The sequence below is a fragment of the Ascaphus truei genome, chromosome 14 (assembly GCF_040206685.1).
Source record: "Ascaphus truei isolate aAscTru1 chromosome 14, aAscTru1.hap1, whole genome shotgun sequence".
Lineage (NCBI taxonomy): Eukaryota > Metazoa > Chordata > Amphibia > Anura > Ascaphidae > Ascaphus > Ascaphus truei.
Genome location: NC_134496.1, coordinates 38,325,952 through 38,351,536, shown reverse-complemented (window position 1 = coordinate 38,351,536; position 25,585 = coordinate 38,325,952). Strand labels below are relative to the sequence as shown.

Sequence of the window (25,585 nt, the reverse complement as noted above, 5' to 3'; positions counted from 1 at the left end):
GTTTCACTGCAGCTTTCTGGTACTACGTGCTGAAAATCTCAGTATGCAAAATAGTACAATTGTTGAAACTTGATTAGGGCCGGGGGTAGTTTGCAGTTTGAGATTTTGCTGTGCTGAGCAGAGCACTTAAGTCCTGTCATATTGACGGCTACCAGAAACCGTAAATATTTTAGAGTATTTGAGCATTAACAGAATATTATTTGAACTGGACGCTTTTCATGACTTTCACAAATATAAAAGAAGAAATATCTAATTTATCATTCCTATAATCAGAGTGTGTACACACATTCTCATCGGAAGGACTCTTATATTGTTACCGACTGGAACCAGGTGCTCCAAAGGTTTTTTTTTTTAGTATAATTTTGTGCTTTTGTAAGCTTTTAATAATTTGTACGAAAAACAATCTTTTAAACAAAACACAGTATGCCGTTTGTTGGTTTCAAAGAATCGTTATCAAATGAAACATTTTGTACAAGCGAGAATCGTTGGTGATCTGGTTTCTATTCAAACTGTGTTTCACTATAAACGTCGGACCTGAGAGGATGAATGTTTGTTCTTTCAGAGAAAACGTTATTAAAGAGAAAAATGAACTGAACAATTTAATGTCTGTATACTTGGATTTATTTGTGTTGCAAAATCTTTGTGACATTTTCTTTTTTTTTTTTTTTACGTCTGGATGCTGCTCATTTGCATCAACATTTTGTTTGAAGATGAAAAACAAACAGACTTCCTTTTCTAAAAATGATGTCCATATTTATCAGTTGGCTCAAGTAATGTGGATTAAATTTGACCAAGTATCCAGATCGCTTTTCAGTAACCCCCATTTGTTTAAGTAGCACAGGACTGGGGGCGCAAGATTTTTCTGGGGGGGGCGGGGGTGGTTGTAATTAAAATTAAATGCTGGGGGATCGCGTGAGGCCTCTGCAACCTCAGCTTACCAAGATTCAGCCGGCGGCTGGACGCGTCTCCATGGCAATGTGGGGTCATGCGGCGTGTCACACACGCGTTGCCATAGCAACATAGCGTCAAGACGCCGTGTGTCACGTGATGTCATATGACCCCGCGTGTCATTTGATGCCACACTAAGCGAAGGGGTGGCGGGTGCGAGCACCGGGGGACACAAGGCAGGAGCAAAAGTTTGCGCACCCCTGGCACACAACATTCAACTTCAGTTCATTTCCATATAGCAGTACATTCTGAAATTCATTCATTTTGAAAATGTATTGAATAAACATGTTTGGCTTAAAGTAGCACTTCTGGTTGCAGTATTTATTTCAGTTGTAGGATTGAAGTAGGGGGTCTCTGGAGCTGAACTGTGTTAATTTCAGCTCCTGGCACCCCCTACTTCCCGAGACTACCTCTGTCGGGAGTGCCGGTATCTCTGCAGGTAGCAGTTCCGTTAGGGCTTGTTGGGGCAACATAATGGCGACTTTAAAATGTCCCGTGTCTTGAGGGCCAATAGAAAGCCGTGATGTCATCCTTTGTGGTTTCCTATTGGCCCACGTGACCTGGACATTTAAACATGGCGATAGCAGCTCCCCCTACAGGAGGTAAGTATCTCGGGAAGCAGGGGGTCCCTGGAGCTGAAATAAATGCAGTTAAGCTTCAAACATCCCGTGCTTCGATCCTATAACTAAAAAAATAAAAGAAACACTGCAACATGTAGTACTGCTTTAAATACTTCTCTACTGCACAGAGTAGCAGCAAGTTGTGCAAATGGATTAATACAGTGGTTATCAACATTTTGAGTAGGGGCACCCCTGCTCTTCAGACCTCACTCATCCCCCTTTCATACATACTCGCACACTTAAATACTCCACATTCACCTTCACACATCATACTCGCCCTTTTACTCACACACTCCACATGTATCCACCAATCTCACACCACACACACTCAGTCAGTCATAAACACCACATACCTTCCCCCACCCCACAAAAATCCCTTTCCTAACACCTCAAATGTATCAGCTGCTCAGCGGGCGCTGTCTGGAGAAGAGGCTTCTCTCCTCTGTTTTGGGCTGAGAGAGGAGAGGCGGATCACAGCATCTACATCTCCAGGTAGTGTGGGAGATACCCGCTGAGCAGCCAGCAGAGTTTGTCCCCTGAGGCTCTGGCAACCTTGGTTAGACTTTAGGCTCATGATATACCAGGATTCCCTGGTTGAGAAAGATTGGCTTAATATATTTAGAAAGTATGCTCTTTTGTGCACAGGTAATTCTATTTATCTGTAATATCATTGAATGCCTTTTTGTTTTCTCACGATGGCAAAAAAAAAAAATATATATTTTTTGGATCGGACATACATGTGTCTTTTCTGGTAAACTATTTCAGTTAAAAAAAATTAAAAAGATCCCAAAAAAACACTGATCACATATTTGACACCTGAATTACAAGATCTTCCCCGGACAAATATAGATGTCATCATAGCTTCGTGTGCCTTAGAGTATAAAGGTATTAAATATGAGGTGAAGACATCTCTGTGCTGTCGAAGGTTTTAGCCCCAATCATTTCAATGGGAGTTATTTTCCCTAATACGGGGGCTACCATAGCTTATTTAATAAAGGCCGTAGAGTTTATATTATGATTTGAAGTGTTTTTTTTTCATTAAAAAACAAAACAAAAAAAAACAGCCAAATATTTAAATTACTGGGAGCAGAAGTTTTGTAGTTAAATTCTACAAAGTATGTCAAATCTGAGCAAATTATATTGGTCCTTAAATTCATTCAATAAGGTTTGATAGCGCTGAATGAGCACTATTGCACTTAATGCATGTGCCTCGATGGCCATACGCAATTAACTGTCGGTCCGGGATATCGGACCTCTTTTGGGTGTTAACGCCTATTCAAGTCAATGGGAGTTAACACAGGAACGGGTACGATAACCCGTACCGGCACTTGATGCATGTGCCCCATAATGCCTCTTTTTTGGGATCGTGGGCGATAAATTCGACGTTTTAAAACCCTGCAAATATATGTGGCCTGACTGAATGAAAATGAACCGTGTATATATTAAAAACCAAAGCTAGTTTGCTTCATAACGGCATATGTCTTTGGTTAAAATCCTCACAACCTGGTAAGAAGAGAGATTTCTAATTTCAAGTCACATTTGTGCATGTTGGTACCATTTTTAATACACTGGACCTCATTTAATATGCTGTGAATATACTTGCCCAGTGCAGGAGAATGGTTCAACTCTGTTTGTTTCAGTGGAGCTGATCTTTCCCCCATCATTTAAAAAGGCAGTCCAAGTGGGTGATTTGTTTAGCAAATGTTTTTATTTTTTAACATTTGATAGAAGCAAGGGGGTCTACTGAGCTGAGCCCCATTTATTTCAGCTCCGGGGACCCTCTGCTTCTGGAGATACAGACCTTGGTAGGGAGTGCCAGTAGCTCCTCGACTCAGTTAGCAGGGTTCACGTAATGGTGGCATTTCAAAGCTCCGGGCCAATAGGAAGCCGTGATGTCATTAGGTTAGGCTTCCTATTGGCCCACGTGACAAACTTTGCCAAGATACGGGCACCCCCTTTTGGGGTCTATCTGGGGAAGCAAGGGGTCCCCGGAGCTGAAATTCATGGGGTTCAGCTCTAGAGACCCCTGACTTCAAACCTATGTAAAAAGAATTATATTAAAAAAAATCGCATGAATTGCTTTTTTAACAAGGTGTAACTGATTTCTCACGCAACGCGTGCCCGCTTCCGCACGCACGCCGCATGGACGCGAACACTGCCTTAAGGCAGTTTGTTCGCTCAGCCGCACGGTCTGCGGCACCATGTCCTAGGGCTGGGTCCATAGTATCGCAGAACGTGCTTGAGCGAACAGACTGCCTTAAGGCCGTGTACGCGTCCATGCGGCGTCTGCGTGGAAGCGGGAGGCGGTGCGCGTTGCGCAAGAAATCAGTTCAAACTGATTTCTGGGCGCGACAGGCCGGTCACGCAAGCGGTTCGCCCAATGAGGGCGAACCAGCTCCGTGACATCACTGGCACGCCGCCTATACACGCCAATGGACGGCGCACGTACCATGACCAAAAAACGTCATGGCCGCGCACAGGCGAAGGCACCATGGCCGTAGCCTAAGGCTGCGGCCAGGGTGATGCTGAGCGGGCGCTCACACTGGCCGCGATGAAACACATTGCAGCAATAATGTGTGGGGCCAGGGTGAGCCAGCGCCTGCGCATGCTCGGCGCTTAGCTGCTTGCCGAAGCAAGCAAAATTGGATTTGCCTCTTGCTGGCGCGTCACATGAGCGGTTCGCCCAATGAGGGTGAACCAGCTTCGTGACGTCTTCCCCCGCTCGCGCACCTCGCCACAAATCTCCCGGCCGAGCAGGGAGCGTGACGTCACCGCGCACGCGCGCTAGCCCGGTCCCTGCCTGTCCGCAGCCTAAGTAACATTAGGGAAACAGTCACTGCCCCAAAGAGGTGCATACGTGGGCACACATACACACACTTTGGATTTGGACAAATCATTGGGGACATGCTCCCCTGATTAATTTGGTTACCTCTTTTAACCTGCTAACTCTTGCACATAGCTGTAAAGCAACTTTAAGCCATGAAACCCTGTGATTTCTCTTGGTGCAGCAGGTATTTCTGAAAATAAGTGGTTTATTTCTGGAATGTATCCATCTCTACCTTTTGGATACAATCACACTCTGAATAAAGTGTTTTTTGATGCAATGGTTGATTCCTCAACATTATTTTGCTTTTAGGGGTGGAAAAAAACCCAGCATGTAAATATAAATATTAAAGGTTTTTACACAACTATGAAGAATGGTAGTGTGTTTTGTTTCTGTATCTCACGGCTGCCCCCTGCAGCACGGCAGGTTTACTGCATGTTCATGCTATTTCTCGCGTCACTGCTGCTCCAAGATGGCGGCTAGTGGCCGGGAGCCGGAGGGAAACCTCGTCTCTCAGGTCTCACAGCTGGCTGACACGCATTTACATTTCATCCGGGTACGGGCCGAGGCGAGAAGCGCCATCCCAGCGGGGGGCGGTGCAGGGGGAGAGGCTGGAGCCGCGATACGTGATTAGGGGAGCGGGTTGTGTGTGACTTCATGGCCTGGGCTGCACCACGCAGGGCGCCATTTACTGTGGGGTAGGTTAGTGGTACTTAATATAGAGATGTCAACGCAAAACAGGTGGAAGCAACGAGATTGGTGGCAGACGCCATTGTCTGGTCATGGAAAGGTGTAGGGGTGCTCAACTCCAGCTCTCCCTCCCCCCCTCAGCTCAGGTGGCTCAAGCAGTCCCTGCTTCAGCACAGGTGGCTGTCTGAGCCTCCAATTAACCCACTTGTGCTGAAGCTGGGATATCCTGAAAACCTGACCTGTTGGTGGGGAGAACTGGAGTTGAGCACCCCTGCTTTACTGAATGAGTCTCCACTGAAGTTTATCTCTATTCAATATGGTTGGAAGTTAATTAAGACAGCGGTGCGCAAACTGGGGGGGGGGGGGGGCGCAGGTGGTTGCAGAGGTCTCGTGCTCTTCCCCCAGGCATTTAAATGAAATGGTGGGGGACCGCATAAGGCCTCTGCAACTCACCGGGAGTCTGAAGAGCTGCAGGGACGTGGTGTCAAACGACGCCACGGTGCCTGCAGAGTGATGTCACACGTCCATCTCCATGGCAACAAGGTCACGTGACGTCACGCCGACGAGCAAGGTGAGGGGCGCGAGAGCAAGGTGGAGCAGGCAGGGGGGCGCAGCTGAAAAAGTTTGCGCTCCCCTGAGTTAACACAAAGTGAACACTTTAGCAAAGTACATTCACTTACAGAGGAGTCAGTCACCATGTAATTGGTTACCTGTACTTTAACTTACAGCGGATGGCTCCAAATGAGTGCTTCATTCAGTTAGGCTGCGGCCAGGGTGGGAGCGAGCGCTCATGCGCGGTGACGTCACGCTCCCTGCTCGGCTGGGAGATCTGTGGGCGATTTGGAGGGTGCGGCCATGATGTCACGGAGCTGGTTTGCCCTCATTGGGCGAGAGACAAATTCAATTTTGCTTGCTTCGGCAAGCAGCTAAGCGCCGAGCATGCGTGAGCACGCTTGCCCGCTCAGCACCACCCTAGCCGCAGCCTTATCTGCTGTGAAGCTGCTTCCCACGTACAAGACAAGAGGTCAGCGCCATTCAAATGAATAGTGGGGAAAATCTGTAACAGGGCAAAGCAGATTTGCACCATAAGGGATTATGGGAGTAGTTCATTATCCTCCAATTTGGGTTCTCACACACAATCTTGTGTTTACTGTCATTCAAGTGAATGGCAGTAAGATCGGGGCCGTGGTATGTATATCTATATTTATATAGTGCCATCTATGTACATCGCGCTTCACAGCAGTAATACATGTGACCTAATTAACACATGGTAATAAGGGCTTGAGACAGAAGCAATATTAGGAAAAAAAGAGTCCCTGCCCTAAAGAGTTTACAATCTAAGCGGTGTGGTAACCTATATCGGAAGTTAGAAGTGGTGTGGGACGAGTCTTCACGTGCCAGAAGGCCTATCACTTCGCTTGGGTAATACCCCTCAAGACCTGGACCTGGTGTGTCCTCACATGCCAAAAGGTCTATGAGTGAAACCCCTCCAGGTGTAGAGTGAACCTTGGCGAGTCTTCACGTCTATGGGTGAAACAAACTCCTCTTGTGTAATACTCCTCAAGGCGTGGCTTAAGATTTGGGGAGTCTTCACATGCCAATAGGTCTATGGGCAAATCTTTTCTTGGTTTATCATCTTCCACCTCATGTTTCCAGTAGTGCTATTTACGAGTTACTTTCAAATAAAATAATACAATTTTTGCCCTCCATTTTTTCCCCTGTTAAATGTATTTCTGCTATAGCTTGTAAAAACCAAAAATCGTATAAAGTGACAATTTTTATTTATTTTTTTCCTAAAGGATCGCCTCTAAATTAATTGATTTTCTAAAAAGAATATGCTATATAGGTTTGGGCATGTTACACCTACATGTACTTGTATAGTTCTTTAAAAAAAAAAAATGCATTGTGAAGCAGCCCCTAAATCCCCATTAAAGGTCCACTCCATGAAAAAAAAACTAATGGTGTCCCCCTGATTATTAGCATTACAATATGTACTTTTTGTTTTGCTTCCCTTATTACTGACAAATTCCCTTCAAACATTATAAAGCATTATATCTCAAGTTGTATGCCATATTATAATGGGAAATTTCATTTTTCTGATGAAGGATCCTAATATTATTCTATCTTGTAACAAATAGTACTAGTGTCTATGATAGGCTTCAATTAATGTTGGTTTTCAGTGACCAGAATGGGAGACAGTTCAAATATGTACAGGCATGAATCTATCTACATTGGCCAATCCCGTTACTGTTGGGTCACATGTGAAACATCACAGAACATTTTTGTTTGTCACCTTCACAAGTGTTATATTTATAGAAACCTTGTTTCTCATTTACTTCTTATCTTTGTAACTTTTCCCCACATAAATGCTACCCAAGCTTATCCGCTCAATTTCCATGTTCATTAAAAATCTGCTTTAAGAAAATATAGCATACACCACAAAATGTGTTAGGCTGCGTTTATAGTGTTCGTGCCGCGAACAACATACAGCACCTCTATCAGGCCGGCCATAGTGCGCGCGAGGAAGCGCGGCAGAATTTTGAAGAGAAATGCTTGTGTTTTTTCGTGTCACGTGAGCGGTTCAGCCAATGAGGGCGAACCAGCCTGGTGATGTCACGGCCACGCCTCCCCATCATAGATCACTGATCGCTCGACTCCTTGCGCCTGCACTATAATCGCTGCTTTATTCAGAAATGCGTGGACGCATATTTGGGAAATGTAAAAACATTTTTTTTCTGCTTACAGAATATCAGTACTGGATTGGCAATAGCTGGTGTAGTTTTGTTTGCAAGGAGTATAAAACTGGTGAGCTTCGTATTGTTTTGAAAAATAAAAACCTATTCTGTTTCCCTAAGGTTTATAAAGCTGTTGATATTAAATACTAGGAGTGTACCTCATTGGCCATCATGGACTTTTTCCGCTCTAATTTAGTCCTAGATTCATTAAATTCAGTTAAATTATGGGAAATAATGAGACTTAAACAAAATGAATATCTGCGCTCAATTTAACCTCTCATGGGGAATATAGATTAGGACAGGGGTAGCCAACTCCAGTCCTTGAGGGCTACCAAATGGTCAGGTTTTCAGGATATCCCTGCTTCAGCACAGGTACTGAGCTACCTGTGCTGAAGCAGATTATCCTGAAAACCTGACCTGTTGGTGGCCCTTGAGGACTTGAGTTGGCCACCTCTGGATTAGAATATCAGTGCATAAAAGCTAGGGTTTCTCGGCTCTTCTGGTTCCCCCAAAGGGCATTCTAGTAGAGATGGATAAAAAGAACAGACGAGCACAACCACGGATCAGTAAATTAATGTTTAAAAGAATAATAGCAAACAATGCTCACTTACATATAAGGTGTAACACTCAGGAGGCGCGGTATGGAGGTAGGTATTAGGAAGACGCTATTCACGTTGTCCTTAAGTATAAGTGGTAATAGTTCCATTGAACTGAATGCTATTATTCTTTACAATATTCAAATAATGCGACTTATCTAAAACAGGAGCAGCCATTAGTTCCACGTAGTTAACTCCTTATTCACTAAGGTATGCAAAAATAACACCGGCAATTGAGTTAGTCAGCACAGGGTTGACGTGAAGTTATTTCAGGATAATTTGCAAATAGCGTTAAGGTTTTTATGTCTTATTGCCACTCCCACACAGGCGCATGTTTTTTTTTTAGATGAGATAATCTGAGATAATTACTGTAGTAGGGCCAAGTGCTGGGCTCACTTATGGGGAAGCAATAGGGCCGTTCAAACCTCGCAGTTACGAACTGAAAAATCCCCCTTTTCCAGTGGTGATTTTTTTTTTTAATATTGGAAGATTGCTCCTTTAACACACATTTTTAACTCGCTTTGAACTAACATTGAACTCTCTCCTCTGTACTCCAGCAAAATCCACCCCCCCCCCCCTTTTTTTTAGTGGGGGTGGATGACTTAAACAACCGTGTTTACTTTGAAGCATTAACATTAAGAAAGATTAGCGAATAGGGGATGAATATTATTTAGGTTAATTTGCTCATTAGAAATAACACCACGCAAAAAATAACTATTAAACTAAAGGATCATTTGAAGAATGTGGTTTGATTAGATTGTTATGATCTATATAAGCTCTAAATGTAAAGATTATGTCACCTCCCTCTTACCTCCTATCCTTTTCAGTTTCTGTATCTCCCCCTCTCCCCTGATCTCTTATTTCTTTATTATTTGTTGTTCATTTTGAAAATTTCAATAACATTACAAGTTTAAAAAATAAAAATAACACCATGCCTTTAATGTGAGTATATTCTGTTTAAAGTCATGCTATTAGCTTTAGTGAATACTGCGTTATGATTACATTGACGGCTTAAAGTCATGTTAAATAGGCTAACAGAGCTTGGTGAACACAATATGGGTATGACTGCAGTTTTTTTTCTCTTTGGTCAGGAGTGTGCCAATGGTAGGATCCCAATATATTTACCAATGGACTGTTTAGACCAGGCCTGCACAACTCCAGTCCTCGAGGGCCGCAAACAGGCCAGGTTTTCAGGATATCTCTGCTTCAGCACAGCTGGCAGTCATACTGAACCACTAATTGAACCAAAACTCAGTCATACTGAGCCACTAATTGAGCCAGCTTTGCTGAAGTAGGGATATCCTGAAAACCTGGCCTGTTTGCGGCCCTCGAGGACTGGAGTTGTGCAGGCCTGGTTTAGACTATCAGAGGTGGCTAACTCCAGTCGTCAAGGGCCACCAACAGGTCAGGTTTTAAGGATATCCCTGCCTCAGCACAGGTGGCGCAATAAGTGTCAGGGATATCCTGAAACCCTCCTCCATACAAATGGCCACTTATATATTCTTTGGCTAAGCTGTAGTGTGCAGGTTTTTCTTGCAATGGAAAAAGCAAACCAGAACTTTTAGTTCAAAATATAGTCCCTCCCCGAAAATTAGTATTTATGTAGTTCTAAAAGATGTTTGTTGTGCAAACATGGTGTACAGCATCTGGTCTTGGGAACATATTACTGAATTGGATCTAACTAAAATGTAGAAATCGCATTTGTCAGGTACTTAAAGTTTAGGTTTATTATTTCTGTAACCTTTACTGTTGGGTGCTTATTGTTTGTGCAATTGGTACTCAAAGTTTGAGTAAGTGGAAAAGAGGCTTTTGAGGCTGTTGTCTTCTCTAATGTTCTATAGACTCCCATCTCTAGGATAACCATGTTTGAAATGAAAAATGCAAAATAATATATTATTGTGGCCAGTGATTGAAGTGATGTAGTTGCCGTTATTTCTCCTGTCAAACCAAAATGTTAAATACCATTTTTCACTGGAGCTATGTTAAATTTTGCTTTCTATATTGCGTCAGCACAACTCATCGCGTTAACGGGAGCAATAACGCCTGCTACATATGATGGCACTTGTGGGGCCCAACGTTAAGGGCATAGAGCCCAGACATTTCCGAGTCCCAGCCCTTTGTAATCATTGTTAGCAATTTATGAGAATGAGTTGTATATGATTAATACTTATTTCGTTTATCTCTTCCCCTTCTAATTAGACAGCGAAATTCACAAACGCTAAAGACATTCCAGCAAAATTCATAGAGAAGAATGTCAAACTCCGAGGAAAATTACACCGCATCACAGAACAAGGGCTGGAAGTTGAACATGTTCCAATTCGTCTTCCATTTATTGCACCCTTTCAAAAGATATGTAAGTAAATATATTGGATGTGTGTGTTTGACCTTTAAATATACAGTGCTTGTTTAATCACATTACTATGAAATATTGATTTTGTGCAGTTTCAGCCCCCCATTCCTCACCTCCACTGCCCTCTAACCCAGTGGGCAACTCCCAGTCCTCAAGGGCCACCAACAGGTCAGGTTTTCAGGATATCCCAGCTTCAGCACAAGTGGCTTCGCTGATTATGCCACCTGTGCTGAAGCAGGGACTATATAGCACAGGACTGAAGCAGGGAGTGATTGAGCCACCTGTGCTTAAGGAGAGATATTTTTAAAACCTGATATGTTGTGGGGGGCTTGAGGATTCGAGTTGAGAACCCCTGTGCTAGGAGACCGTAGTGGTTAGCAGCCCTAGTTCTTGATAAATGCCTTATATACCAGGTGTCCCTTCTCCAATTAAAGCCATTTTCATTGATGAGAAGCATACCATGTATGTCACATAAGCATTCCTAAAAAAAAAAAGTGTTTATTATTTTATTAGTGCTATTATTTCCTGTGTGTTTCATAAAATACTTCATCACTAGATTTTCAGGTAGGAATAATCATTGAACCATGTGAATAGGAATGATGCTTCAGTTGTCTTCTCACTTTATACACGAAGATTGTTCCTTTTCATTTCTTAAAGATGTTAATGTTTAGAGGGAGCCTTGGTGCGCTGACTCAAGTGATAATTGAAACAGGTGGTTAGACAGATGCTTTTTGTCAGTGAAGCCATAAGCTCCTTGCTGCGTACTAAGATGCTGCTGAGAGAGACGCCCCACCGAGCCATATCTACACATTGATATTTTTAACAGACGTTTATAATTACTTGGACGTGTGACCATATAATTGACTCTTTTGGTGCCAAGAGGCCTATTATGTATTGCGGGGGCTCTCAACTCCAGTCCTCAAGACGCCCCCCCCCCCCGGTCAGGTTTTAAGGAAATCCCAGCTTCAGCGCAGGTGGCTCAATCAGTGGCTCAGTCAAAGACTGAGCCACTGATTGAGCCACCTGTGCTGAAGCGGGGATATCCTGAACTTGACCTGTTGGGGAGTCATGAGAACTGGAGTTGAGAACCCCTGATGTATTGGATGGTGAAGTTATTTGTCTATAAACCAGCAGAGCAGACCCGGCAAGTATTCACAGCGACTTTATTTCATTTCCCACTGTGTGGGGCACACTTCTAACTTTGGGGGAAAAAAATGAAGCGCCCTAGTTCTTCACCAGCTGCGAAACAACAAGAGGCAGAGAAGAAGTACTGTATTGTGCAATATGGGTTACGGTGTATGCGATGTCAAATTAGCTACTGGAAATGTAATGATCTTTCCGAAGTATTATGTTATGGAGGGCACCGTGCTAAACACGAATGTAAATATACAAAGGAAGACAAATTAGCAGAATATAAAGTATTAAAATGCAATGTCATGGTTGCCAAGAAAAGACTCAGAACGTAGCCTTTGTAAATGTTGCTATCTGCACTCTCCTTTAAATAATTTTTAGACATGAACCCAAAACTTGGTTGCCCCTTATTTAATAAAATGAACTCTGCACACTGCGCATCTTAGTAATTTGTAGTTAGAAACATCCATTTCAGAATCTCTGTTTTTAGATCTATCTAAGGCAGGGATGGGCAACTCCAGTCCTCAGCGGTCACCAACAGGTCAGGTTTTAAGGATAACCCTGCTTCAGCACAGATGGCTCAATCAGTAGCTCAGTCTTTGATTCAGCCACCTGTGCTGAAGCAGGGATATCCTTAAAACCTGCCCTGTTGGTGGCCCTTGAGGAATGGAGTTGGCCACCCCTGATCTAAGGCATGGGAAATAGAGGTCAATAACCACATTATACAGTACATTCATTATTACCACCATATCAAAGAAAAAGATTGCAGCCATTTCCCCTGTAATCCTTGATCCTGTTTAAGATAGTTGAGTAGTGGATGGATGATATATTAGATGGCTTGAGCAGCTAAGTCTGTACTCCTGAACATTAACACACAATTTATTTGGCCTGGTATTACCCGAAGTGCCATTTTTGTGTATGATGAAGATAAATGCTGTGCAGTATTGGCTCAAGTAATACCTGACCTAAGAGAAGGGCACCATTAAAAAATCCTGCCACTTACCGTTCTTTCTTTTATGATATCCTCTAGATGAGCGGTGCACAAACTCGGGGGCGCGAGATTGTCTTTCTGCGGGGGGACGCGGGGTTTACAGAGGCCCCACGCGCTTCCCAAAGGCAGTTTAAATTAAGTGCCGGGGAAGTGGCGAAGGCCTCTGTAAACTGCACTTACCTTGCTTCTGGACACGCGTCGTCGTGATGTCGTGTTGCCATGGCAACATGAAGCTGGAGCAAAGGTAAGGGGGGGCAAGGAGAGAGGGGAGCAGCCGGCAGGGGGGCGAAGGGAAAAAAGATTGCGCTCCACTGCTCTAGATCAGAGGTGGCCAGCTCCAGTCCTCAAGGGCCACCAACAGGTCAAGTTTTAGGGATATTCCTGCTTCAGCACAGGTGGCTCAATCTTTGGCCCAGTCTCCAATTGAGCCACCTGTGCTGAAGCAGGGATATCCTTAAAACCTGACCTGTTGGTGGCCCTTGAGGACTGGAGTTGGCCACCCCTGATCCAGATTGTAAGCTCCCATATGTAGGACCCCCATTACCTTCTGTATCTGTCCTTACAGGGTATGTCATTCTGTTTATGTAATTGATATCACTGCCGCCCGATTGTACCGCGCTGCAGAATTTGTTGGCGCTTTACAAATAAACTATGATAATAATAATATCTGCTTGCAGTCTATCGCAGTTGCGGGACTAGAAAAAGAATAGCTGCCATTTCCTCCACAGCTTCTAAAGAAAAATATACTAATGTAATAACTGAATATGAGGGATGTATGTGGCCAACTCCAGTCCTCAAGGGTCACCAACAGGTCAGGTTTTAAGGATGTACCCGCTTCAGCACAGGTGGCTCAATCAGTGGCTCAGATTGAGCCACCTCTGCTGAAGCAGGGCTATCCTTAACCTGAACTGTTGGTGGCCCTTGAGAGCTGGAGTTGGCCACCCCCGATTTAGAGTAACCTGGGTCACTGTATCTTTCTTTTTTCAAGGGCATGCACCATCAAATATGCGGTTTCAATAATGCTCCCTTGTTCACCTCCGGAGGTTCTTCTTCCAATTAGCCAGAGTGAGAACTCGCTGTTAATCATTTCTACTGACCTTCTTCACCTCTTGCAGCTACAAATCAAATGCCTAATCCCCAGGTTATAAAATATGTCTGACTCTTGCTGGTAGCAAACAGATAAGAAGTCACACGTGGAGTGAATAAACTTATGTTGGAGTCCCATAAAATCAACCAATTCTCTTGTGTATGGTGAAATTCAGTGTTCCTTGTAAATTACCAAGCGTTATTATTTATTATTATTGTAGTATCATTAGCAGCACTGCCAATGAATGTAAAGCTTCAAAATATAAAGATACAAACAGAGGATTGCAGTTGGGGTTGGTATGAGATAGGTACAGGGTAAGTCCTGAAGAAATATGTATTAGAAAGGAATACTTAGCGCACATATTGTACAGTACTGTTGATGTAGTTTGTACCGTGCCAAGTGTAGGTATAACTGTAATATTCAGTGCTAGATGAATGGGACTCAAATAGTTTCCAGCATGGGGAAGATGGCTTAACAGCATGTTGAGTAAGGGCCTTAGGGGCCTATGCAGAGAGCAGCGCTAGAATAAATTGGAGAGTTTAAGAAAAAGTAGCTTTAATGGAGAGTTTTATTCTCCATATGCAGAAATGGGCGAAATCCGCTATTTTTAGCATTACTGCATGTGGAGAATTGTAAATGAGGAGATGCGCGCAGCTGAAAGGGAGAAAATTGCGCATTTTTTTTTTTTGCTATAGCCGGCGAGCTCCTGCTTCTTGCTTCTTTAGTTGGCGGAGAAAATTGAAGAAAATCGCGCCAAAAGCAGCCGCTAGATGGCGAGCGCGCCTTTCTGAATTTGGATATTTTTCAGACTGGCGAGATGTAGTTTCTCGCCAGCCGCGCGGCGAGATTTTCAAATAGAAAAAAAAAATGGCGCTTTTTTCCTACCTCGCCATTTTCAGCTGTTTTTTGCGCGATTTTCGCCGGAAAATGGCGAGATTGTAAATAGCGCTGCTCTCTGCATGAGGCCCTTAGAGCCTTGGGAAATCTAACGCTGAGCCCCAGCATGGAAAAAGCAGCTAATGAATCCTTTATGTTCCGCAGGGCACACCCATGGCACTTTGTTGGTCAGGCTTGCTGGAGTGGAACTGACTCCAAGTGGCAAGATTTGGTTACGAGAGAAGCTCCAACCGTCGCAAACGCTGTGGTTTCAGCTTCTGAACAGGGAAGACTCGGTGCTTGATTGTTTCATTCTGGTCAATAGGGTAAGGAAATAAAGTTAACATTTTTCAGATGAATATGATTAATCGTTTATTCTATTAAATGCACTTTTACCAGCCGTGCGTGCCAGCGAACTCCAGGATTTTGTAATCGCTCAGTCAGAGTTCCAAAAGAAGCAGTTCCTCTTAACATAGTAATTGGCTTTTTCTGTTTTCAGTGGGGACTCTGAAAACTAGAATGCATATCAATGAAGTGTTCCCTTTGCCCTTGGCTCGTCCCCTATAGCAGGGGTGCTCAACGCCAGTCCTCAAGACCACCCAACAGGTCAGGTTTTATGGATATCCCAGCGTCCGTACAGGTGGCTCAATCAGCGGCTCAGTCAAAGACTGACTGAGCCACCTATGCTGAAGCGCAGGACTGAAGCAGGGACTAGTTGAGCCACCTGTGCTGAAGCTGGGATATCCTTAAAACCTGACCTGTTGGGGGAGTCTTGAGGACTGGAGTGGAGCCCCCCTGCCCTATATGACAGAGCAACAAGTAGGTGAGGATACAGTCTTTGGGAGTGCAGCGCAGGTCTTGCTTAAAACAGATTGATGTCATACAAAACAAATTTGCATTTAAATCTCCAATTGTAATTTTAAAACCAATGAGTGGATTAATCTATTGGTAAATGTGGACAATCCAACTGCTAACACATTTTAGCTTTGCTAGAGTTGTTTATTCGCTTATCTCGTTATGCCCTTTATTGCTCAAACGTCCTTCAACACCTTAAAAAGCCCTCCAGTATCAGTGTTTTTGTGCCTAAGAAAATATGCTAAGTAAACCACTTTGAAAAATTATAAACACGGCTAAGGGCATTTGTAATCCGTAGCTGTTTTTGTGATTTTAGGGTGTTCACAATAAATTGAAAATTCTCTTGTCACCGTACTCCATGGGTGGACAACTCCAGTCCTGAAGGGCCACCAACAAGTCGGGTTTTCAGGATATCCCTGCTTCAGCACAGATGGGTCAATCAGTGTTTCAGTTATCCTTAAAACTTGACCTGTTGGTGGCTCTTGCGGACCAGAGTTACCCACCCCTGTCTTGCTCCATACTGCTAAACTATACCTTTCAGGAAATAAGAAAACAGACATGGTAAAGTAAACCTTTCACACTTTCATTTTAGTCTCCTTAGGTGATAAACTGCTTTTAGGGACAAGTCTTTTGAAGTTACTATCTAAACAAAAGCCACACATGATATGCCTACAGTAGTGTAAATCACAGACTTTTCTCATATGAACATGAGATTCAAAACCTGCTCTTCCTGATTTCCGGGAGCTCAATCGTGACCTTGTTAAAGGAACAAAGCCTTGTGCTTGGATGAAGCACACAAGTGTCACTCATCGTATTATTTATATATATTATATAACCAACAACTACAGTTGTGTGAAAAAGAAAGTACACCCTCGTTGAATTCTATGGTTTTACATATCAGGACATAATAACCATCTGTTCCTTGGCCGGTCTTAAAATTAGGTAAATACAACCTCAGATGAACAACAACACATGACATATTACACCGTGTCATGATTTATTTAACAAAAATAAAGCCGAAATGGAGAAGCCATGTGAAAAACTAAGTACACATTATTATTCAATAGCGTGTAGAACCACCTTTAGCAGCAATAACTTGAGGTAATCGTTTTCTGTATGACTTTATCAGTTTCTCACATGGTTGTGGAGGAATTTTGGCCCACTCTTCTTTACAACATTGCTTCAGTTCATTGAGGTTTGCGGGCATTTGTTTATGCACAGCTCTCTTAAGGTCCCACCACAGCATTTCAATCGGGTTGAGGTCTGGACTTTGACTGGGCAATTGCAACACATTGATTTTTTTCTTTTTAGCCATTCTGTTGTAGATTTGCTGGTGTGCTTGGGATCATTGTCCTGTTGCATGACCCAATTTCGGCCAAGCTTTAGCTGTCGGACAGATGGCCTCACATTTGACTCTAGAATTCAGAGGAGTTCATGGTTGACCCAATGACTGCAAGGTACCCAGGTCCTCTGGCTGCAAAACAAGCCCAAATCATCACCCCTCCACCACCATGCTTGACAGTTGGTATGGGGTGTTTGTGCTGATATGCTGTGTTTGGTTTTCACCAAACATGGCGCTGTGCATTATGGCCAAACATCTCCATTTTGGTCTCGTCTGTCCAAAGGACATTGTTCCAGAAGTCTTGTGGTTTGTTCAGATGCAACTTTGCAAACCTACGCCGTGCTGCCATGTCCTTTTTAGAGAGAAGACGCTTTCTCCTGGCAACCCTTCCAAACAAACCATACTTGTGGATTCAGTCTTTTTCTAATTGTACTGTCATGAACTTTAACATTTAACATGCTAACTGAGGCCTGTAGAGTCTGAGATGTAACTCTTGGTTTTTTTTGCAATTTCTCTGAGCATTGCACGGTCTGACCTTGGGGTGAATTTGCTGGGACGTACACTCCTGGGAAGATTGGCAACTGTCTTGAATGTTTTCCACTTTTGAATAATCTTTCTCACTGTAGAATGATGGACTTTAAATTGTTTGGAAATGGCCTTATAACCCCTCCCAGATTGATGGGCAGCAACAATTGCTTCTCTACGATCATTGCTGATGTCTTTCCTCCTTGGCATTGTGTTAACACACACCTGAATGCTCCAGACCAGCAAACTGCGGCTTTTATAGAGGTGGTCACACTTGCTGGTGATCAATGAATCAAGGGCATTTGATTAGCAGCACCTGTCTGCTACTTAGCATCTTAATGCTTATGGAAGCAGTAAGGGTGTACTTAGTTTTTCACACATGGCTTCTCCATTTTGGCTTTATTTTTGTTAAATAAATCATGACACGGTGTAATATGTCATGTGTTGTTGTTCATTTGAGGTTGTATTTACCTATTTTTAAGACCTGCTAAGGAACAGATGATTGTTATTATGTCCTGATATGTATAACCATAGAATTCAAAGAGGGTGTACTTTCTTTTTCACACAACTGTATGTATTTGTCCAAAGAAATCACACATTTTGCATGTTAAATACAGTAAATAAAAATATCACTTGTGAGCACTTTCACATGTCTCAGACAGGTCTGCAACGCTGCCTTTCCCTCATTATCTCTTAGCACATCATGCTTCCATTGCAGCTAAGGATTCTGGGAAATGGCATGCAAATGAGCACAGTGTGTCACCTTTTGGTTGAAATTCATTTTAACATAGGGCTCTATGAGCTTATGCCTGCCTCATTACACAGCTTTTCAGCACAGCCTAGGTTAAAAAAGTGCACAGCCAGTAAATCTACTCACAGACAGCTGTTCAGACCATTTGGGTTTCAGATGGTTATGGTAGCTTTGCAATATGAACCACACATTAAGTAAGTTATGGTGGGTAAGAAATACACACTTTACTTTTTGTAGATGCACTGTGATAAAGCAGATTGTATTTAACATTCAAGACACTCAATCTCCTGCTTTATCTCTATACTGGACATGGCATAACCATAGTAATTTCTGTATTTCTGTATCATCCAGTGACAAAAGGGTATGGTTATAGGTTGCTGTACTGCAACCTATATTTTTCCTTAATTCCATCGTAAAGAATATTATAACCTCATCTCTTTATAATGAAGGGGGGCGTTTGTAGGTAATGGAATTGTGACTTACTGATCCATAAGAGGCCATATCCTCAGCAGTAACCTGTAATATGACTTTAACTCCGTGGTTCTCAACGCTAGCCCTCAAGTCCCCCCAACAGGTCAGGTCTTCAGGATATCCCTGTTTCAGGACCGGTGGCTCAGTCTTTGACTGAGCCACTGATTGGGCCACCTGTGCTGAAGCTGAGATATTCTTAAAACGTGACCTGTTGGGGGGTCTTGAAGCCCGGCGTTAAGGACCCCTGCTTTAACTGATTTTGCTTAGACTCCATTCTTTATAAATCTTCAGTTGTAACGCCCAAACTACTGGTCTATAAGGTTGATAAGTTAACCCAGGGGTGCGCAAACTTTTGCTGCTGTGCCCCCTGCTTGCTCTACCCCCAGTGCTCGCGCCCCCCCATTACCTTAGTGTCATTTGATGCATCCCAAAGCCGGCTGAATCTCAGTAAGTTGAGTTGCAGAGGCCTCGCGCGGTCCCCCAGCATTTAATTTAAATGCCTTGGGGAAGAGCGCTGGGCCTCTGTAACCGCCACGCCCTCCCTCCCCCCCCAAAACAAATGTGTTTGTGTGTGTATATGTGTATATATATATATATATTCATATATATTCATGTTTTTTGTCATTATTCGTTAGGGGGGATTCTTCAATGTATGTCTGAATGTGGAGCTCTTAAGACAAGGACTTGGCAAAACAATTCATATTCGGGGGCTGCATCAAGACTCTATGCACTATTGGAAGTTTTATAAACGGCTCCTACAAGCAGAAGTAAAAGCACAGAAGAAAGGGAAAGGCCTTTGGCAACAGGAATGTCAGCTTCAAGTATGGGCAAATAAAATACGGAATAATAATGTTGTACAACAGCTAAAACGGCTAACAGGCTGGCTAGCTAATTACGTGAACAAATACAGAACATAAACACACGTGTACACACGAATAGGATGAATCTAGTATTTTTTTTCCCGCCCAATGTTTGATATTTATGTTTTTCTAATGTTACCATATTTATTGGCCAGTGTGCTTGAAATCAGGAGAAAGATAAAGTATATAGACATGTGCAATTGGTAGAGTGAACCCTGTATTCTGATTTCATATATACAATCTATGGACCATAATCGGATGTTCTAATAAGTAGCCAGGTGGTAACCTTTCAGCCTTGTATTGAGGGCACAGATGACCCGTTGTGTGCCTCAAGTCCCAATGGACACTGTGCGATCACTTAGGAAATCAGTTATATTATTGCATACAAACCCATGGGAGCTGCCAGCTGCTGTGGGTTTGTCGCTTTTCTTTGTTTTTTTTTTTGCCTTTTATTTTCTTTTGCTACTGGTTCTTAACCCCAAGATATTTTATGTCTATAATAAGGCAGTGCTCTGCTGGCAGCACTGAAGAGGTTAATACAATCACTGAAGGTATAAGGCAGCAAAATGTTTTTGAATATGAGCTTCAAAATTAAACTTAACAGTTTTATTGTTTAACATGATTTCACTGCCCAGGCGCAAATAAGGCCCCTCTGTAGGAGGCTGTGTGTTCTTATTTCCTACAGTGGCTTATAAGTACGATAAGCCATCATGATTACGCATTGTACACAAAACCAGCATTGTATTAATTGAGCACGCTAATTGCATTAGGAGTGGCCTTCGTAATGCCTTCCAGACACCAACAAAGAAAAAGAATAATAGGTAATACTGATAAAACGTAGGAGAGAATAAAAAGAAAAAATAGTATGAAACCTTTTATTGGTCCGGTAAGAAATACTGTATCATACTTTATGCATATCCTTTTTGTTTTGTTTTTTCACATTAAATAAGGTACCAATACTGCTGCCATTCTTTTTGTGTTTGCATGGTTATTACTTATAATGGACAACAGAAACAGCCAGGACACAGATCAAAATGGCAGGTTTTCCTTGATGAGTTTTGGGTGGCTGATTAGTATCAGTTAATAGTCCAGCAAGTTCACTCTTAGCCAGGATTAGCGATGTACAAACTGCCTAGGATTCAGATTTGTTTCTTCTTTCTTAATTGAATACAAACTTTCACCTTTTTTCAGTCTACTGAAATTTAGCAAAAAGGTGCATAATGTTTCCATTTCAACCAAATTTTTTGTTAACTTTATTTAAAAAGACGAGTCCGCACGACCAATGTGACCTGTACATTGGTCACATGATCTCGCACATCAGGGTAATATGACCCTACAATATATTTTTTGCAAAACATTCAAGGAAAAGAAAACGAGTAAATTTTGTAGAGTTTGCAAACTTTTTCGAACATTTCGCACACCTCTAGGCAGAATGAGGGAGGAAGTTCATGCATTTTGCTGTAAACATGAATTGCTGCTTTGAAGAGATCTTTATAGTAATGCTAACACACTTAAAGCAGCAATACAGGTTTCATTTTTTTAATTACTGGATTGAATCAGGCTAGACTCCGGAGCTGGACTGTGTTAGTTTTGGCTCCGGGGACCCCGTGCTTCCAGAGATACTTACCTCTGTAGCTATGCCAGTATCTATGCAGGCAGGTAAGGAAACAGTGTGCCTAACATAATGGTGGCGTTTAAATGTCCCGAAGCATGCAAGCCAATAGGAAGCTGTGTTATCACCTGGCATTGCTTCCTATTGGCCCCCGTGACTGGAGGCTTGAAACTGCCGCCATTTACAGGAGGTAAGTATCTCTGGAAGCAGGGTATTCCCAGATCTGAAATTAACACAGATCAGTGCCGGAGACCCACTGCTTCAATCCTGTAATAAAACGATTAAAAATAAATAAATCCTGTACTACTGCTTTAATTGTACCAGGTATACTCCAGCATTAATGAGAAGTCCCTCTACAAATTACACTGTACTGTATTTCTATCCTCCCTCGTCTGTCCGCTTCTGCCGCTCACAAAGCTTGTAATTAACAATTACTTTAGGATAAAGTTTCGCCTCAAATTGCAACATGGCTGTGAGGCTAGAAATACCCCTGCTGAGACCATTGACAATAGCTGACTGTTTCTATGGTATCGGCCAAGGCTGGAGGATCCAGATCAAACGCTGAAACGTAAGATGCTACTTTGTAGGGTCACGCACTAGATCAGGTTTATATTTCACTAATCATTTGGGATGAAACATAATTTAGTGCCCTTCATTTTACACTACACTAGTTAAAGGTTCTTAGTCCTGGCTTTCTCCGGACAATTCAAGGGTCTGTAGAAAAGGAGTAGCTGTTGCTGGCAAAAAAAAAAGTTTGTTAACAACACTGTTTTATTGTAAATAAAGTATCCCAGATTATATTTTATGGGCCGCTCCCTACTCAATCTTTAGGTTGCAACGCATTGTATTCCTGTGTCTAAATAGACTAGTCTAGAATAGGTAACGTTTCATCAATCTTTGGAAGTACAAAAGGCAAACAAATCAGGTGTGAAAGGAGATATAGGCTAGGTGTAAGTGTGCTAACTGTTATTTGTAGGGAGCATTATGAAGTGCACACTGGACTCCACTGCCTCCAGGCTCCATTCTAACTATGTTCTGCCTGTCTCCGTTCTAAATGAACATCAGAACATGTTTCCCCAAATAACACTTCAGTGTCAGACAAGGCCCATTGTTGTGCTAATGCTGGAAGCCAGCCTTGCTATTGGTGGAGCGTTTGTAGTAGGAGGTAAATCTTGAGGAGATTAGTGTTGCCAGCAGACTTTGAACAGACAAACAATGTAGGCAGGTTTATTGGAGTCAGACCTAGGGAGAGGTTAAAGACCTGGCAGTGGATCCCTAAACAGTGAAAGGAAAACTGTTGACGCTAATATATCTATATCATACAGGCATGCCCCGGTTTAAGGACACTCACTTAAAGTACACGGCATCTCACGCTTGCCCCTTTTAGCACGTCCTGAACAGCAATACCAGCTCCCTACCTGTACCGAAGCTGTGCGCAAGTGGGGAGACTATAGAGCCTGTTACAAATGCGTTCTTTACATCAGTTATCCACATATGACGATTGCCGTACAGTACATGCATCGATAAGTGAAAAAAAACGCAGTACATTTTCGCTTTACATACTTGCTCCGGTCCCATTGCGTATGTTAATGCGGGGTATGCCTGTACTTAGACTGTAAATTCAACATACACTACTGATTCCAAGTGCACTTTATCTCCCTGACTGCACTTTTAATAAATGCACCTTTACTCCTACTGTGTCTGTATATCTCCCACCATACCACTTAGATTGTAAACTTTTCGCTGCTCCTATCCCCACTGTTTGTTCTTTATTTGACCTGAATTTACTGTCACTCAATTCCTGGCCGCCTCACTCAATTCCCCCCTCCAACACTCACTCAATTCTACATCCCTCTAAGAGTTTAACCTTGGGGGGTGGGAGGAAGCCTCCGGTCCCGTGACGGAGGCGACCTGGGACGCTCCAGGCAGATGTGGCACTGGCCGGGTGCACCAGCGGGGGGGATGGGGGATGGATGTGGGCCATTCCAAATTAAGGCTACGCTTATAGCGCCGTCGCTTCAAAACAAATGTATTGAAGCCATTGCGGGCGCTTATAGTATGAGCGGCGCAACGGATTGGTTGCGATCGCTGGAAGTCACTTCAATTTGATTTTTGCAGCGACCGTAGCGTGACATCAGCGTCGCTGTCGCCGGCACTATAAGCGCAGCCTTAGTAGTAACCCTGATTTAATTACTTAATTTACCAATGCTGTTATTATAATCATGTTACTTTTCATTTGGCAACGTGTTCTGCAGTGCAGCACAAAGGGGAATGACAATAACAAGCAGATTAACCCTTTGTGTCGGAGCATCCTGCCACCTCTGCGGCTACGGATCCTGTAGAACTAATGATTACGCGATCGCTTTAGTTTAATTTGCAGTCTGCGCTCGGCGCTCGTGTGGAGCGTTGTTGACAAACACCCCTTAGAAAATGAGCAAAACCCCATGACATACAGCGTACATCATAAGGTCACCGCCGGTTCCATGCTTCAGGGCACTGGAGGGGTTAACATCAGTACACCCTGTTCCCAGGAGCTTTAAATCTAAGAGGCGAAAAGGGGAGGGTGGACAAAGAGGATCAGTGGGGAGGAGGGCTGGTGTTCTGTTGCAAGTTATGCCAGGGGCAGGGGTCAGTGGTACTGTCTCTGCCTTTGAAGTGGGTGAATCTAGTTTGGATCCCAGTCTTCCCTCCTTGTGATCTTGAGCACGTCACTTAATCTCCCTGTGCTTCAGGCACCAAAATCAGATTGTAAGCTCTATGGGACACTGTGCTTATAAAATTCTATGTACAGAGCTACATTCACTGGCATCACAATATGAGGGAAGAAATATGAATAATGTCAGTAGTGGCTGCTTGCAGAGCAATGTGTTGCTGACCCTTCTAGCAGTAAATGGGTTAATAGTTCTAACTTTGGCATCCCACTAAAAACAAAAATGAGTTACAAATGTAACACATGTCTGCCTGGTTTGGACAATGTGCACTCTACATCAATCGAGTGTTGTCACATAGAGCAGGGGTGCTCAAAACTGGGCGGCGGGTGCGAGATATTTAAGCGGCGGCGCGGCGGTTGCAGAGGCCCGCGCTCTTCCACAAGGCATTTTAATTAAATGCCGGGGAATCGCATGATGCCTCTGCAACTGCACTTACCTTGTCTCCAGGAGCGCGTTACCAAGGTATTGTGGTGTCAAATGACGCTGGAGACAGTAAGTTGGGGGGGGGAGCAGATAAGGGGGGCACAGGGGAGAAAGATTGAGCACCCCTGAAATAGAGGCAGTGAAACAATGGAGACTGAAGTGTGAAATGTTATATGCAGTTTCTCATTCCTCCATTTCTTGCTCTAGAGGTGGGACTGGAGAAAAGGAGAGAAAGAGACAACATTTGGACTTAACTTGGGATTTGGTAAAGCCAGAGTTATATGAGAATAATTCAACCAAGTTACTTTTTGGATTGATTGTCTATTTTCCTGCAAAGGCTATTGGAAAAATCGATGTATTAAGTTGTATTACCTCAACCAGCCATGAGGGACTACTCTACAAATTAGCATGGTCTTCTTTTGTGTTGTGTTATATGTATTGTATTGCTGTATCTTTGCTTAACCTTCCCCTCAATATTGGCCCGCGGGGGGCTGATGGGCCATAGAGGAGGGCCCTGCAGATGGACGGCCCGCGGTGTGAAGGATGCCGGTAGGGGGGGAGGGGGGAAAGAGAGAGAAGGTGAGAAGTTGAAGGGATCACTCACACAGTCACTCACTGGAACACGGTCACAGACACTAAAGAGACAAACACAAGGTAAACACACACAACAGTACAGGGAAATACAGTACAGTTAAGTACTGTATTTACTTTTGTGTAGTTTGAATAAGCAGCCACACAGCCAGGAAGATTCAAACATGTTCTCCCCGCCTGTGCAGCGGCTTATGTCAGCTGCTAGTCCCCGCCCATGAGGAAGGCTCTGATTGGCTCTCCTCTCCTAGCTTCAATTAACCAAGCGTGCCAGCGTTTTTTTCTGACACACTGGGCCGCTGACGGTGACACAGGGCTGCCGACAGTGACACTTGACCGGCACGGGGCCCTGACTCACGGGGCCCAGGACACCAAACCCGGCTGCCCCCCCTGTCGGTGGCCCTGCATTCAATCATTTCCATTCTTCTTCTCCACCCCCACTCTACATTTATTGTAAATATTGTTTGTATACTCATCATTTGTATAACAGTAATATATATTTTCTTTCTTGTTTATTTATGTTTTTATTGGCTTTTCTTAATAAATTGTATTTTTTATTTTGGGATATTTGTGTGTGCCTCTATTTAAGTGGATCTCTT

General features: G+C 43.3%; 2 protein-coding genes across 7 annotated transcripts in view; both read left to right on the top strand.

Moving 5' to 3' along the window:
* The window catches only part of SLC33A1 (solute carrier family 33 member 1), a 15,702-nt gene extending 15,099 nt beyond the window's left edge, over positions 1-603 (top strand). For all 4 annotated transcript variants that reach the window (XM_075570537.1, XM_075570534.1, XM_075570536.1 and 1 more), the window contains one exon: positions 1-603. This exon is cut by the window's left edge and continues 1,115 nt beyond it. The gene's annotated coding sequence lies outside the window, so the exon portion shown is untranslated.
* Positions 604-4,842: 4,239 nt separating this feature from the next.
* On the top strand, positions 4,843-25,512 carry C14H3orf33 (chromosome 14 C3orf33 homolog). Of its 3 annotated transcripts, none has more exons than XM_075570531.1 (5): positions 4,858-4,948; positions 7,828-7,887; positions 10,613-10,766; positions 15,014-15,174; positions 19,428-25,512. In XM_075570531.1, exons 1-5 carry the CDS (start codon positions 4,865-4,867, stop codon positions 19,707-19,709), a joined length of 741 nt encoding a protein of 246 aa, XP_075426646.1. In that variant the 5' UTR covers positions 4,858-4,864; the 3' UTR covers positions 19,710-25,512. The 3 variants fall into 3 exon arrangements, with proteins under 3 accessions (XP_075426648.1, XP_075426646.1, XP_075426647.1); XM_075570532.1 differs by lacking the exon at positions 4,858-4,948 and adding an exon at positions 5,494-5,653; XM_075570533.1 differs by lacking the exon at positions 7,828-7,887 and having other exon boundaries at positions 4,843-4,948.
* Positions 25,513-25,585: the final 73 nt, after the last annotated feature.

Coding starts and splice junctions, on each gene's coding strand:
- C14H3orf33 (XM_075570531.1), top strand. CDS start 4,865: ATGGCGGCTAGTGGCCGGGAGCCGGAGGGAAACCTCGTCTCTCAGGTC. Junction 10,767..15,013: donor TGCACCCTTTCAAAAGATAT/GTAAGTAAATAT, acceptor TATGTTCCGCAG/GGCACACCCATGGCACTTTG. Junction 15,175..19,427: donor GTTTCATTCTGGTCAATAGG/GTAAGGAAATAA, acceptor ATTATTCGTTAG/GGGGGATTCTTCAATGTATG.